Source organism: Eretmochelys imbricata, chromosome 3 (assembly GCF_965152235.1).
Source record: "Eretmochelys imbricata isolate rEreImb1 chromosome 3, rEreImb1.hap1, whole genome shotgun sequence".
Lineage (NCBI taxonomy): Eukaryota > Metazoa > Chordata > Testudines > Cheloniidae > Eretmochelys > Eretmochelys imbricata.
In genome coordinates, this window is record NC_135574.1 from 117,425,419 (window position 1) to 117,441,228 (window position 15,810).

Consider the following 15,810-nt stretch of genomic DNA (forward strand, 5'->3'; position numbering starts at 1 on the left):
TGTTTTATTTAACTAAAACAACTTTATGTATTCTGTTGTTTTTTTTTCTTCAACAGCAAACATATAATATTTTAACAAAACAAGCATTTAATTAAACATTCAAGTTTTTTAAAATCAGGTTTGTTTTTGTTAAAATTGTTTTTAACTAAAATAGTTAAATGAAATATTAAAAACAATAATTAAATCGACTGTGTCAGCCAGGTCAGTGTGAGAAACTTAAAATATTGGCTTCTGCCACTAACTCAGTCGTCTTCACCTTCATTTTCCTGTGTGTTCATAATCTGGAAAAGAAAAACAAGCTTTCCTGCTTTTTCAGGTCCCAAACGATTTCTCAGTTTGGGATGAATTGGTCCAAAGGAAGACAATATTCCTTCTACACCAGCAGAAGAAGCTACTGCTGTTAAAAGTGAGGTTATCACTTCAACAGTCTCTGAATCTGAGTGCTTAAGTGACTTCCACCAGTTCACTGGTGTGACTTTCTTTAAATTACAACATCATCAGCAAACATATATTTCTTGAATGGTTGACCCTTAGCTCTGAAGTTTATTAGATTTGGCATTATGGAGGGATGATTGCTGCATGTCCATGTCATTGCCAACTCCTCTTTTCAGCAGTTAAGGTTTGACCCTGCTACCGAGTATTGAGAATATTTGCAAGAAAATGAGCTGGAGATAGTGCTTGTCACATTCGATTTTTTTAATGCTTGTAATTTAACTCTGTCGTTGCATATTTCTCTTTTTAAGATCTCACTCAGTTCCTTCCAAATTTCAACAGCGTCAGCAATAAAACAGCTATTTCTCTGCATTTGTTCAAGGCTGCGGAAATAGGCTTCATGGTACTCAGCATGTGTTCAACATTTCTCTTAAGCCCAATGTTGAGAACTTTGGCTGTGACAATGCCATCTATTTTTTCACGATTTTGTTCACAAACTCTCATCAGATTAGGCCAGTTCTTGATATAGTGCTCAAAACAGTCCACTACTGAGTTCCACTGCACAACTTGTGGGAGAGTTAGCTGGGTTCCTCCCACTTTTTTCAGAGCAGCTGCTACAAAGTGGTTGTTACGGAAGTATTTTGCAATTTCAACAACATAAGCCCTTATTTCTGGAACACTGAAGTCTTTGGCTAGGAGGTGCATGAAATGAGCACTGCAACTGTATATTATTAGTTTGGGACTCTTTTCTAAATTTCTTCTGATCTTGGATACATTTGCAGTATTGTCCGTGACAAAGCTGTGTACTAAACATTTGAATTTTTTTTCACAGTTTGTTATAGCTTTTTACTGCTACTTCCTGTAAGTATTCTGCTGTGTGTGCATTTCCTGATGTATCGATTGTTTCTGTAAGGTAGACATTCCCTTCTTCTGTTTTCTCACAAGCACATACAACAGGATTATTGTGGACATTGCTTCACCCATCAAGACTCAGGTTAACAGTTTCACCCTCTAGATCTTTTGCACACTGCTCAATTTCTCTTTCGTACACTTTATCCAATAATTTGCCTGCGACATCTGCTCTGTTGGGTGGACTGTATCCTGGTCTTAATGACTGAACCATGTTAATGAAGTGTGGGTTCTCAATCATATGGAAAGGAGAGTTTGTTGCATAAACAAACCGGGCAATTTTTTCATCAGTTATCTCTTTTTGTAATCTGCTGGTTCTTATCACAAATGTATCTATGGTTGTTTCTGGATGATAGATTTTTTTTTCTTTTGCAACAGGTGATATACTGTGGCTATATGACATACATGATGTGACTGAAACACTGTCATTGGCAGGTTTCAGAGTGGTAGCCGTGTTAGAGTGTATCAGCAAAAAAAAAAAAAAAAAAAGTAATTGTAGCACTTTAGAGACTAACAAATTTTTATTATGCCCAAATAAATTTGTTAGTCTCTAAGGTGCCACAAGTACTCCTTGTTCTTTTTATCATTGGCAGATAACTCTAGAACGATAGAAAATGATGGTGACCTTGAAGGTGGATAGTCTTCAGAATCCTGTATGTTGAGGATGGATTCTCCTAAACAAAATAAGTCAATGCAGTCATTTTAATTATTGTTACCATACTGCTCATTTAGTATTACTCATTGCATTAACTGACACTCGGTACTACTTTAAAGGTGAAATTGTAAAAGGAAGATCTGCCTATTTCAGCTATTTATTTTTTATCACAGCTGCATCTAAAATGATAGTACCTTAGAGTAACAACTATATTTTTTTGCTCAAACATAAGAATTCAAGAATAGTCCAGAAGGAAGACAGGCAGTCCTTAAGAAAGAAGTATGAAATAAAAAAGTTTACCAACCTGAAGATCCTGCATGTTCAGACATGTTCCTTTCATCATCTTCAATGCAGCTTCCTCCTGAGAAGGAACACTTCTCATGATGTTGTTTCATTCAGGCAACCCAGACCTTGCATTTCTTTGTTGCACTATTTACATTTTGCACATATGCCTGTCTTACCCACAGGTAGAGGAACTTCATTAAAATATTCCCAAACTGGGTCTCTCTTAACGGCCTGCTGCCATTATAGGTTTTCCTTTCTAGTGAGAGAATAGTATGGTAGATCTCAAATCAGTGAAGGCTACTCTCAGAAAGACCTCAAGACTTCTGGCATATGCCGCTCAAACAGTTTCACTGTTGTTTCTACTGCCTGTCCCTCCCTGCTCACATTTATCTCCAGACTTCTTCTCCTTGTCCAGATCTATTCTGCCCCCAACAATCTTCTGTTCATCGAACATTTTTGAAACTTTGCACTTTTAGAGGGAGGTAAGGGTTTGACTCTGTGTACACAAATTTTCAGAGGGACAATAGGGTTGAGGTCTGTTATTTCTGACCTCTATATTTTATTTATTTATTTATAAACATATTTGCTGTTAATAAGTATGTTATCTCTGGAGACACAAATCCACAGTTTGAGAACTTCAAAACTAAGCTTCTCTGATGGTATCTTCTAAACTGAGCACTGAATCCCATTGGGTAGCTAGAAAGATTAACCTAAATCTATACAGAAGCTCCTGGAACCTCATAAGATTGGGTCCTTAATCTGTGAACTGTTGGAACTCATTTACAAAACTTTCCTTAAACATTACTTGAATATATTGCCTCATACTATAGAATTATAATTTATAATCCCTATTCCATTATGAGATACATTATAGCTCAAAGATATCTTAATTAAAACTATTTTTAGACTGGTTTTTCCTCAAAAAGCATTTTATAAAAAAAAAATCTGATTTTAAATTTAAAAAAATCCATTTTTTTTAAAAAAAAATCATTGATATTTTTATCCACCCTGGTTATGGGTATGTATTCAAGAGAGAGAAGTTGTAAAATGTATTGTTTCTAAGGAAAAGACTGATTTTTAGAGGTTATCAGAATAGAAGACATCCACAAGACTTGGAAGTAAAACTATCTAATAGTTTTTTTCTATTAAGATAATTATTTTTCCTTCTAATAATACTATAGTTCAGTAGACTATAATTTGTTGGCAGCCAGATATTTGACATGAATGCATTTTAACCTTTTAGCCAAGAACAACTATACTTTGACCAGTGAAGCACCACACTGGAGACTTGCCAAGAGTCTTAGGACTGAACCTGCATCCAAGCAGGGCAGTTAGAGCAACATAACAGAGAACTGTGCTGTCTGAGTAGAACAGTTAGAGCAGCATTTCCAGTTGTGTGTTGATGGCATAATATCTCAGCGTGGCATAAATATAACTAAGATCACACATGCTGCCAACAACCATTTAGGAAGGCTGCTATGTAAGTTAGGACACCTCTGTAGTAAAGATTAAAGTGGCCGCTGGTTACATTATCCCTCTTTTATTTGAATAATACTGGGCTGCTGACTGTTGTGAAGTACTCCTAGTTGAATGGAATATAAAGCTTAGTTTTCAATTCACTTATAAAGAATAGAACAGAACATATTAAAAAAACAAACAATTGTTACCTTAATTAATCTTGGTAAAATTGTATCATGGGGCTGTGTGCATCCCTTATGCTGAACTACACTGAGAAGAAAATAATTTTCTTGCTCCAGAAGACTTGCAATCTGTTCGACAGTACATTGGGAACATAATACACCAGTTGACTAAATTATAGTCTATTATCTAAACAAAGTGTGTTTTAATGTGCAGACTTCAACTTTATATAAATATTTAATGAAAAATAGTTCAAAATACTTTTTTCCTTATCTGGAAAGAATTGAGTTCAGGATTTGTGTTTTTGTGTGTGGAACAGCTGGTGTTAATAACGGCTAGAACAGCATAACAAATGCAGCTGCAGATATATTTGTTGACAATACACCCAACTATCGCAAGAGAGATAGAACTTTGAATTTGGCTGTTGGCATGAGAGAAGCACCTTTCAGGTCACCTTTTCATTTCTCTGATGTTACATAATCTAAAACAGAAAATATTAACTGTATCAAACTTTGGGTGTAATTGTATGAATTTATGACTTTAGTGAATTGAGTGGGGGGGTTACTCCAGTAGGGTGGGATGGGCAGGAGTTGAGTGAGAACAGAAGGGGACAGGGAGAGGCATGAGGGAGACAGGGACACAAGGGTCTAACCACTAGAGAACTCTCTTCCCTTTAGAACCTTGAAGTTGAATCCAAGATTCTTGAGTCTCTAAATTTCTTTGTCCAGTAAATAGCTATGAAACCTACCAGCAAAGTATGTCTCTATTCCTTTCTAGTGGAAGGGCCACATAGAGACTCTTCCTGTTATTACTCCTACTTTTTCTCCAGTAGCTCCAGGGGAGGAGGACTTTCCTTGGGTCTAAAGATTCCAGTCTTTCTGATGACCTCTGTGGGGGTATGATTCCACATGATGGAATTTTTGTTTTTGAATTTTAAAGTTATTAAAGAAACTTAGGAAGTTAGATCCAAAAGAAATAAGAAATGATCATTCAATTGAAGATCACGATGCATATGTACAAAGGGAACAAATTAAGTTTGCACAGGGAACTTTGATGCAGCCATTTCCTGGCTTTTGAGAGCTAGACTTTGCAACCTTAACATTCTTTAAAATAGTTTTTTCATATAAAATACTGTGGCAGACTGACTAACTGTAAATAGATGTGTAAATTGAAAGAAGAGCTGACATATTGTAGATTGATTCTAGGTCACAGTTTAAGCCAGTTGTAAAGCATTCTGGTTTGGCATTCTGTTTCTGGCTTGGCTCCGGATCTGCTAGTACAAGTATAAAAAACATCACAATATCTGACTAGCTTACATCTGATAGCACAGAGAGTATGGGAGAAAGAAGAAAAGAAAATGAATGTAGAGACAATTAACTATGAATAGCTGAGGCTTTCACAGCAAGTAAATGGCTTTGGAGTACGGATGTCCAACTTGTTCAGGGGAGAGGGATGAAATATATTTTTAATTATGGTCCATCAGTCAGGACTACAAAATTAGGATTACATACTGACCTCAGTCCACAGCAAACCTCTGATGAGCCCTGTTTTGTTGGATCACTACTGACAATGTTCTAGTTATTAAAGTTACTATTGAATATAGTATCACTCAGTGAAGCATGATTCACTGTATATGCAGTTACCTGATTAAATTGCATAACTGCATGCTCAAATGAGGCATACAATTGCATGCCTAAATTATTTGAAATTTAACTATGATATGATATGATAAGGGGCTTTAACTGGATGCTTTACTCACTGCTGTGTGGCACATCCTTCTGGCTGCTCTGGGGATTAGCTCTTTCAGCCTGATGCCCCCTTCTTGTGGTTCCTCTCTTGCTCCTCAGGAGCTGTCTTGCCTCATCTTCATGGTTTAGCCCTCCAGCCAAGTCACAGTAGTCCTCCCCTTACAGTGTACTATCAGCATCTTCCTCACAGTCCCAAGTGGTCCTTAAATTGTCTGTCCTGGCTGGGCCACTCCCTCCATGGGTTGAATGCATGGTCCCAGACAGCCTCCAAGTTCTCTGCCCAGATTGTACCGATCACTGAGTGAGTGGCACAAAGTGAACCCAGACCTGCCCTCTACTCAGGGTTCCGATCCAGGGCTCTGTATCTAGCAGCGAGGATCTGGACAACCATAAACCTTCCTGCTGCTCCCCTGGACTAGTTTCTACCTTGCCTATTCCAGACTCTCATTGTCCATTCTTCTAGCCAAAGCCCTCTTTTTGGTTCCAAATCCCTTTCTCTCCCTCCTCCCAGAGAAAGTGACTTTCTGCTACTAGCTTCCTCACTTTATAGATGAGCTGTCTGCTCCTGCACAGGTGAGCCTCCCTTGATTAGGTCTTTCCTTTCAGCCTAAATGTCTCCCTCCTCCCTCCTCTCCCCCATCCCATTGCAGCCTAATAGGTTAATTGGCCTATCTGGCCTATGTTAACCCCTTCAGGGTGAGTGTGGAATGCACACAGGCATATATGTTCAACATTAACTTCCCACTGAGATTGGTGAAATCTTTCCTTTCTTCTTACAAAGCTCTTGCCTTTTTTTCCCCCAGTTGTACTCGCTAAATGAATACAAACCACCTATTTCTAAGGCTAAAATGACACAGATCACTAAGGCAGCAATCAAGGCTATAAAGGTAAGTAATTGACTGTTTTTTATTTCCCTTCAGTTACTGTTATTTTTACTTCTTAAATAACCTGATAAAATGCAGAATTTGCTAATAACTTTTTTTTGTTCTGTATGTCTTCTCCAAGTTATGGGCAGGTATGATAAGTAATGGGGATTTTACAGGTTTAGCTGACAGTTTTGGCTTAAAATTTTTTGTTACTGGTGGTGATAAGGAAAGACCTTAGCTTGACTCTTAGGGCAGGGCTACGCTACGGGGCTAAGTCGACCGAAGTTATGCAACTCCAGCTATGAGAATAACTTAACTGGAGTTGACATACCTTAGTTCGATTTACTGCGGTGTCTACACTGTGCTGGGTTGACTTACCTTATGCTTGTCGGTCCGGAGGAGTACCAGAGTTGATGGGAGAGTGATCGGTGGTGGATTTAGTGGGTCTTCACTGGACCCGCTAATTTGATCCCTGGTGGATCGATCACTGCAGTGTCGATCCATGGTAAGTGGAGACAAGCCCTTAGAGCCTAACATGAGTGTGCAGGTCTAGAAGTTAAAGATTTTTTTTCTATTTTTTGATTGCAAATTTGCTCTGGAATGAGTGAAATACAATAAAGATCAAAACCCACAAAGCCATCTTTATATTTTCAGAATAGAAGCCTACGTGCTGCACCACCTGGCTTGAAGTAGTTTCCATTATATAAAAAGTTTACAGTTTGGTTCAGTGGATCTCAGCACCTCCATTATATAAATTGTTCCAGCACCCCTGAATAGAAGTGCACTTTAAGGTTGTGTAATAGTCACAATTATACCCTCTTTTTTTATGGTCGTAGAATTCTAAAATACTTTGTGGTGTGGCACAGTATTCAGCATTTGTGGGGTTTTATTTTTTATGTTCATTGAATACAAATTATAGAACTGTTAGTATATGAATAAGATTTTACATCCCTAAATGAAAAAAAAAAAATTAGAAAACAGCGTTGAAAAATGGAGGAAAAGACGCAGGTTATGCAGTTGAAAGCATGGAAAATAGGAGAAAAAAATATGAGAGAGTATAAAAGCAAGGGAGACACTAAGCCTTGGCACCTATATTTTTACTCTGAGTATTCTGAGGTGTTTTGGTGTCAGGGAAATTACTGGCACCTGAACTAGGGAGTTAGGCCATCAGAGGGAGGTAGTGGCATGACAGCAGGGGAATGGAATGAACAGGTGGAGATTGAGGAATAAGTAAGAGCGCTATGTAAAGTATGGTTTGCAGTGTACCAGAATTGCTGCAAAATTTGATCAAACAGCAGTTTGTGTGATGCACCACATAATAGCTGCTGAACTAAGTGGTTAGTAATAATAATACTTGAGGGACCTGGTGGGTTAGGTAGCATCTTTTTTTGGATCGACTTGTATTGGTGAGAGAGACAAGCTTTCCAGCTTACACAGAGCTCTTCTTCAGGTCTGGGAAATATGACTTTTCTCTGAGTGCATTTCCTACACCTGAAGAAGAGCACATAATTAACGCCAAATGATATAATAAAAAGTAATGTTATAATTAAAAAACAACAGCACAACAATAGCAACCCACTGTCGTGGTTTGTGTTATACCACATGGAAATCCATATTTTGTAATGGACTTAGAACTCTTTTATAACTCTAAGTATGAGCAGAGGGGGAATCTCTGTCACACACTGAGCATTACAGAGTTCTTGGTTGCTCCGGGCTGCAGAGCTGCCTGTGTACGAAAGTCAGGAGGCAGCCATAAATTAGAGAAGCTGCCGCCTTTGCCCCCCCCACTCCCCCTCTGAGCAGTGCATTCTGGATTGCAACCCCTGGAGGTGTAACACAGAAACTCACCGTGTGTTTCCGAATTTGCAATGTGATTTGGATAGAAATGTTTACTGGTATAGGATGTTCCAACAAGTGCAATGAACTAGGGCAACTTTTTCTGAATAACTTATTTTGAAAAAAATGGAGACTTGATAAGATCCTCGTTTACTTGTTTTCTCTTTTAGATTGGGAAATGCAAATTTTAAAGTGTTGGTAAAATATAGATCAATGGCATGATATTAGTATGTTGAATTATATGCAATAGGTCTAACTTTTCCTTTAGCTCCTTACAACAAAATAACAGTAGCTTTTCAGGAATTTTGCCTTTCTCCTACTTCTGTAGCAATAAACATTTACGGTAGAAATTAAAGTCAAGTTGACAGAACTGTACGTTCAAATAATATTGGAGGTCAGATATGTATAAGCATTTTTGTTGGTTCCCTACTCTAAAAATATCTCTTATTTTTTAGTTCTACAAACACGTTGTACAGAGTGTTGAGAAATTCATTCAAAAGGTACGTAACTTGAGCGTATTGTATTAACATACAGATATAAACCAGGACTTAATATTCTACTATTTGAAATATAAATGAGAAGAGATTTTTTTTGTGGTGTGTGAGTATATATACAGATAAATATTTTGTGTGCATATAAAATTATAAAATTGAGTGGAATATCAGTCATGCAAAAATTCTGCATAAATAAGATAGTTCTCTTGATTGGAAAATAAGTTGGTGGTATATGTAAGATGAAATTGTTGCCTGAATGAGTACAGAGATAAGGTTATTAAATTATTACTATTCTTTTTTAGATCAGTTATCTTCAGAATTGGTATTAATTTTGTGTGTTCATGTAGAGTTAAAGGAATGCTGTCAACTTGAAAATTAGTCAGTTTAAACAAAGAAGAGTTTCATGTATTACAGCTTCCCTTGATTTCCTGCTAATATTTTCCATAGATTATAAAGTTTACAAAGGGACAACTGTCATCATCTAGTTTGGCTTGTATAACACAGGCCATAGAACTTCACTCAGTGATTCCTGCATTGAACTCAGTAATTTATGTTTGAACTGGAGCTTTTAGAAAGACATACAATCTTGATTTAAAGATTCCAAGTGCTGGAGAATTTACTACATCAGTTGGTAAACTTTTCCAATGGTTAATTACCCTACTGTTAAAAATTTTCATCTTAGTCCCAGGTTGAATTTTTCTATATTCAGGTTTCTGTTGTTGGCTCTTGTTATGCCTTTGTCTAAATCATGAGAACTTTGTAGTCTAAGATATCTTCTGCCTGATAGATATGCATTGTGATCAAATTACCTCTTAACCTTCTCTAATAAGTATATTAAGCTCATAAAGTCTCTCATTGTAAGGCATGTTTTCCAGAGCACAAGTCATTCTTGTGAACTATACTAAATTTAACAACGGTACCCTCAGTGTAGTATGAGAGCAGGGGTAGGCAACCTATGGCACGCTTGCCAAAGGTGACACGCGAGCTGATTTTCAGTGGCACTCCCACTGCCCGGGTCCTGACCACCGGTCCAGTGGGCTCTGCATTTTAATTTAATTTTAAATGAAGCTTCTTAAACATTTTAAAAACCTTATTTACTTTACATACAACAATAGTTTAGTTATATATTTAAAGACTTATAGAAAGAGACCTTCTAAAAATGTTAAAATGTATTACTGGCACACGAAACCTTAAATTAGAGTGAATAAATGAAGACTCGGCACACCGCTTCTGAAAGGTTGCCGACCCCTGTATTAGAGCGTCATGTGTGGAGTTAGTGTGGTATAGCTATTGGGCTTTAAATTCAAAGTCCACCTCATACTGCACTCATGTCCTCATGTAGACACTCCCTTAGATGCATAAGACCTTACGTTGGCTGTGTTAAAATGTTTATTTTTTCATTATGTTCAGTTTACAAAGCAATCCATTTCTCTCCTTGTATCAGTGACATGTCCTTGTCATTCCTTACAACCCTACCTTATATGCCATTTGCAGACTTTATCAGTGCTGATTTAATATTTTCGTCCAGATCATTAACAGGTTATTGAATATCGTTGCACTGAGAACCACCACTGCCAGGATTCCAATTGAAATAACTCCCTTGATGATTCCCCATTAACAATTGCATTTTGAGCTCCATCTCTGTTTTTATTTAATTTCGTATGTGCCATATTGATTTTGCATAGTACTAAATTTTAAATCAGAATATTGTGCACTACTAAGTCATACATCTTATAGAAGTTTAAAGTATATCACATCAGCAGTTACCAGATGCGTAATCTTATCAACAAATTATATTAAATTAATTTGAGGAGACTTATTTTGATTAAAGTCGTCGGCCATTCCATTATTTTGCCTGAAATCCATGTCAGGCTAATTGTCCTATATTTACCCAGGAGATTCAGTTTACCTTTATTTAAATACTGGCACAGCTTTGGCTTTCTTCCAGTTCTCTGACTCTTCTCTGCTTTTCCAAGATTTAATAAAAATGTACTCAAATGTTCCAAAAGGTGCTCAGCCAACTCTCTTAAAATTCTTGGTTACAAGTTACCCAGACCTGATAACTTAAAAAAAAATATGTTGTTTTTTTTTAAATGGATGCTTTTTAGCATCCTCCTTAGTTTCTGTTTGAAAAGAGACTCTCTTGTCATTGTGTGACATGAATTATTATTAGTAGTAATTTATTTATGGCAGTAGCCACTATATGCCAGGTACTTTCCAACTGTAAGGGTGGTCTCTTCTCCAGGGAACTCAGAGTCTAATGCATGTAATAGATACACCGTCCAGCTTTATTTCAGATACATAAATATTTATTGAACACTTCTGCCGCTACTGCATCATTATTAAAAATTTTACAGTCTTCATCTAGTAATGGTCATAAACCATTTCTAGTATTCCTTTTGTTCCTGATATATTTAAAAATTCCTTCTTATTGTCCTTAACCCTATTAGTCATAGGTATTTTTTGGATACCTTAGTTTCCTTTACTAATTGCTTGCATTTCTTAATTTCTAATTCACTGTTATGAGTTAAATTTATTTTAGGGGTTTGCAGCAATAATTTCATTCAGTTAAAATGTTTACTTTCTTTTTCATTTATAAAAGAGGTGGAGTTGGTTTTAAACATGGTGTTGTTCAGTGTGGCTGTTAATATACGGATTAGAAACAGGACCAGAAGGCGAGAAGCAACAGAGACTGGGATTGAGTGTGGGCAACAGGAGTTAAGGCTTATTCTACTCAAATCCTGAACAACTGATATACAGCCTCAGACTGGTAAACATAATGTACCAATGTGCGCACATGTCAATTTCAAATCTGTAATTCTTATAAAGTAATTAATTAAAAAAAACTGATGAAAGTTTTCATAAACATTATAGAAAAACCTCTCATAGCCATAGTTAACAGTGTGACACTAAATGTCACTTGATTACACACAGTATTATAAAACCACAAACAGAACTATGCATAGTATAATTTATGAAAGCGATACTAACCTTGTATCAAGTGCAGAAACATGTACTTATTGGTAAACGTAGTTAGAAGTTAAGGATGCCTGATGGTAGTTCAGGATAAGGATGGAAATATGTGGGATCTAGGTAGTGGACAAGAGGTAGTTGAGGTGAGAAGCGGGAATTAATGGATGTAGTGTACATTGGATGTTTGGATGACTTGTATCTTATTTCCTTGCTTTTTATGATTTGCATTGGTGATAGGTACACCTATTTATTCACCTGAATGCTAAGCTAATGATATTTTAATGGGAATATTTTGAAATACGCATCCATTTCAGTTGTGTGCACACACCCAGTGAACTGTTGCTGGAGAATTTTACCTCAGCGGTACCCATCAAGGCAGCGTATGTGTTCTCTGCTGCCTCATGCTGCTGTGCGATGGTGTATAGGGCGGAGCCTCCCCTTCGACCCTTTCTCTGTTTTTTCTTACCGCCCACAATGGTTGTTGGAACATTCTTCCTTGCTTCTGCAAGTTCTTCTTTGAATAGATGCAGATGTGTATTCCACTTAGGTGTGTGCACACCCAGCACACCGGAGCTGGAAATTTTGCCAAGCAGTACACGTAGAGAGGCGGCACTCCCCCCTCATGGCTGTGGCTCCTCTGCTGGCTATGTGAGGCAGCGCCACCCAAATCCCTCTCAGTTCCATCTTTTTGCCCATGGCTGGAGTCAGAGATATGTGTGGTTGTCACCTCACAAATAGTCTTAGTCTAGTTCTTGTTGTATGTAGTTAGTAGTTAATGTTAGTATTAGTTGTAGGGCTGTCAAGCTATTAAAAAAATTAATTGTGCAATTAATCGCACTGTTAAACAATACTAGAATACCATTTATTTAAATATTTTTGGATGTTTTCTACTTTTTCAAATATATTGATTTCAGTTATAACAGTACAAAGTGTACAGTGCTCACTGTATTTATTTTTGATTACAAATATTTGCACTGTAAAAAACAATGAAATAGTATTTTTCAATTCACCTAATACATACTGTAGTGCAATTCTTTATTATGAAAGTTGAACTTACAAATGTAGAATTATGTACCAAAAAAAACTGCATTCAAAAATAGAACAATGTAAAACTTTAGAGCCTACAAGTGCACTCAGTCCTACTTCTTGTTCAGATAGTTGCTCAGGCAAACAAGTTTGTTTACATTTGCAGGAGATAATGCTGCCTGCTTCTTGTTTACAGTGTCACCTGAAAGCGAGAACAGGCATTTGCATGCCATTGTTGTAGCTGGGGTCGCAAGATATTTACGTGCGAGATGCGCTAAAGATTCATATGTCCCTTCATGCTTCAACCACCATTCCAGAGGGCATGCGTCCATGCTGATGATGGATTCTGCTTGATAACAATCCAAAGTAGTGTGGTTCATGATGCATGTTCATTTTTGTCATCTGAGTCAGATGCCACCAACAGAAGTGGATTTTCTTTTTTGCTGGCTTGGGTTCTGTAGTTTCTGTGTCAGAGTGTTGCTCTTTTAAGACTTCTGAAAGCATTCTCCACACCCTGTCCCTCTCAGATTTTGGAGGGCACTTCAGATTCTTAAACCTTGGGTCTCACGTTGCGACTATCTTTAGAAATCTGATATTGGAACCTTCTTTGTGTTTTGTCATATCTGCAGTGAAAGCGTTCTTAAATCAAACAATATATGTGAGATTGTCATTTGAGACTACCATATCACAAAATATATGGCAGAATGCAGGTAAAACCATGGAGCAGGAGACATACAATTCTCTTCCAAGGAGTTCAGTCACAAATTTATTTAACGCAATTTTTTTAATGAACGTTATCAGCATGGAAGCATGTCCTCTGGAATGCTGGTCGAAGCATGAAGCGGCATACGAATGTTGAGCATATCTGGCACATAAATACCTTGCAATGCCAGCTACAAAAGTGCCATGCAAATGTCTGTTCTCACTTTCAGGTGACATTGTAAATAAGCAGGCAGCATTATCTCCCATAAATGTAAACAAACTTGTTTCTCTTACTGATTGGCTGCACAAGAAGTAGGACAGAATGGAGTAGTAGGCTCTAAAGTTTTACATTTTGTTTTTGAGTGCAGTTATGTAACAACAAAAAAATCTACATTTGTATGTTGCACTTTTAGATAAAGAGATTACACAACATTGCTAATATGAGGTGAATTGAAAAATACTGTTTCTTTTGTTATATTTACAGTGCAAATATTTGGAATCAAAAGTAATATAAAGTGAGCACTGTACACTTTGTATTCTGTGTTGTAATTGAAATCAATAAATTTGAAAATGTAGAAAAACATCCAAAAATATTTAATAAATTTCAATTGGTATTCTGTTTAACAGTGCGATTAAAATTGCGATTAATAGCAATTAATTTTTTTGAATTAATCGCATGGGTTAATTGTGATTAATCAACAGCCCTAGTTAGTTGTAGTGGTCTGTTCCCCTGGTGGTACCCTCACTGGGGTTTAAATATTGTCCTCTGTGCGGAGAAGCAATCCCTATACGCTGTACCTTCTTTGTCATAGCAAGAGCCACCTCAAAAAGCATTGTTCAATCTGCAGATTGCTCAAGAAAAGAACACTGGTGGTTTTGGACCTTCGCCTTAAGCAGCACCTGCTTGAACAGTCCATGTGGCCTGGTCTGGTACTGAGGCCCTCATCATGTCGAAGATCACGCTTGGGCTCTCTCAGGAGTCGTGTCACTCCTCCCCTTCTCTTTAGCTGGTTCTACTGATGTATGAGAAGGAAGAACCAGAACCAGTTCGGACAGGAGCTTCCTCATCATCCCCAGACCACCACCAATAGAAGGAGTTGTTGCAGGGGGTTGCTGTTGATTTATAAATCATGCTAGAGGAGGTCCAGGACTCTTAGCATCAACTCCTGGGCATTTTACAACCACAGGGACTGGTCAGCATGGCCCTCCCAATCACCTAGGCCATATTAGAACTAGTCAGAGCAGTTTGTGTCCCTACACCAAAAAGAGCCAACAGATGCTATTTTGTGCTGGCCAAGGGTGTGGACTTCTTGTTTTCTCATCCTGCCCCCAATTAGTTAGTGGTACAAGTGGCTATGGAGAGAGCTTGGTCACACTACCAAAAATTTACTGCAGCAGTTAAAAAATCAGGGAGAATAGACCTCCTAGGTAGGAAGGTTTTCTCCTCTGCAGACCTCAAATTTCATATTGCTAATTACCAGGCCTTTATTTTAACCATTTGAACATCTGTGCTAGGCTTGTGACATTTAAAGATAAGCTACCTATGGAAGACTTAGTCCAGTTCCAGTCCTCTCTGGATGAGGGGAGTTTGGTAGCAAAGGTGGCTCTTCAGGCTGCGGTAGATACCGCAGATACAGCATCCAGATCTTTAGCCACAGGACTGGACATGCGAAGGAGCTTGTGGCTTCAATCATTGGGCTTCCCTAGAGAGGTCCAAAATACTATCCAAGACCTCCCCTTCGATGAGTCCAGCCTTTTTAATGAAAAGACAGACGCATCTCTGTGTTCTCTAAAGGACTCAAGATCCACCCTGCAATCCCTGGGAATTTACACTCCAGCCCCGTTCCCATTCATGCTTCTTAAGAGTGAACATGCCAAGTTTTTTTAACTGTTCTTCATAGGTCGGGTTTTCTAAACCTTTAATCATTTTTGTTGCTCTTCCCTGGATATACCCACATATTTCCTAAAGTGTAGTGCTAAATTTGGACACAGCACTCCAGCTGATACCTCACTTGTATAGAGTAGAGCAGGACAATTACCTCCTGACTCTTTGGACTTGTCTACACTTAAAATGCTGCAGCGGCACTGCTTCAGTGAAGACACTACCTATGCTGATGGGAGTGCTTTTTATGTCAGCATAGGTAATGCACCTCTCCAGGAGGCAGTAGCTAGGTCGGTAGGAGAATTCTCCTGTTTACTTATCGCTTTCTACACCAGGGGTTAGGTCAGTTTAATTGCATTATTCA

The 15,810-nt window shown here is 37.8% G+C and overlaps 1 protein-coding gene across 6 annotated transcripts in view; it reads left to right on the forward strand.

Moving 5' to 3' along the window:
• Positions 1–15,810, forward strand: part of SCAF8 (SR-related CTD associated factor 8) — a 137,686-nt gene that overhangs the window by 16,949 nt on the left and 104,927 nt on the right. For all 6 annotated transcript variants that reach the window (XR_013345662.1, XM_077813230.1, XM_077813229.1 and 3 more), the window contains exons 2-3: positions 6,471–6,554; positions 8,825–8,869. Coding sequence is in view for 5 of the 6 variants with exons in the window: in XM_077813230.1 (XP_077669356.1) it covers positions 6,471–6,554; positions 8,825–8,869 (129 nt within the window). In the remaining variant the exon portion in view is untranslated. The remainder of the gene's footprint in view (positions 1–6,470; positions 6,555–8,824; positions 8,870–15,810) is intronic.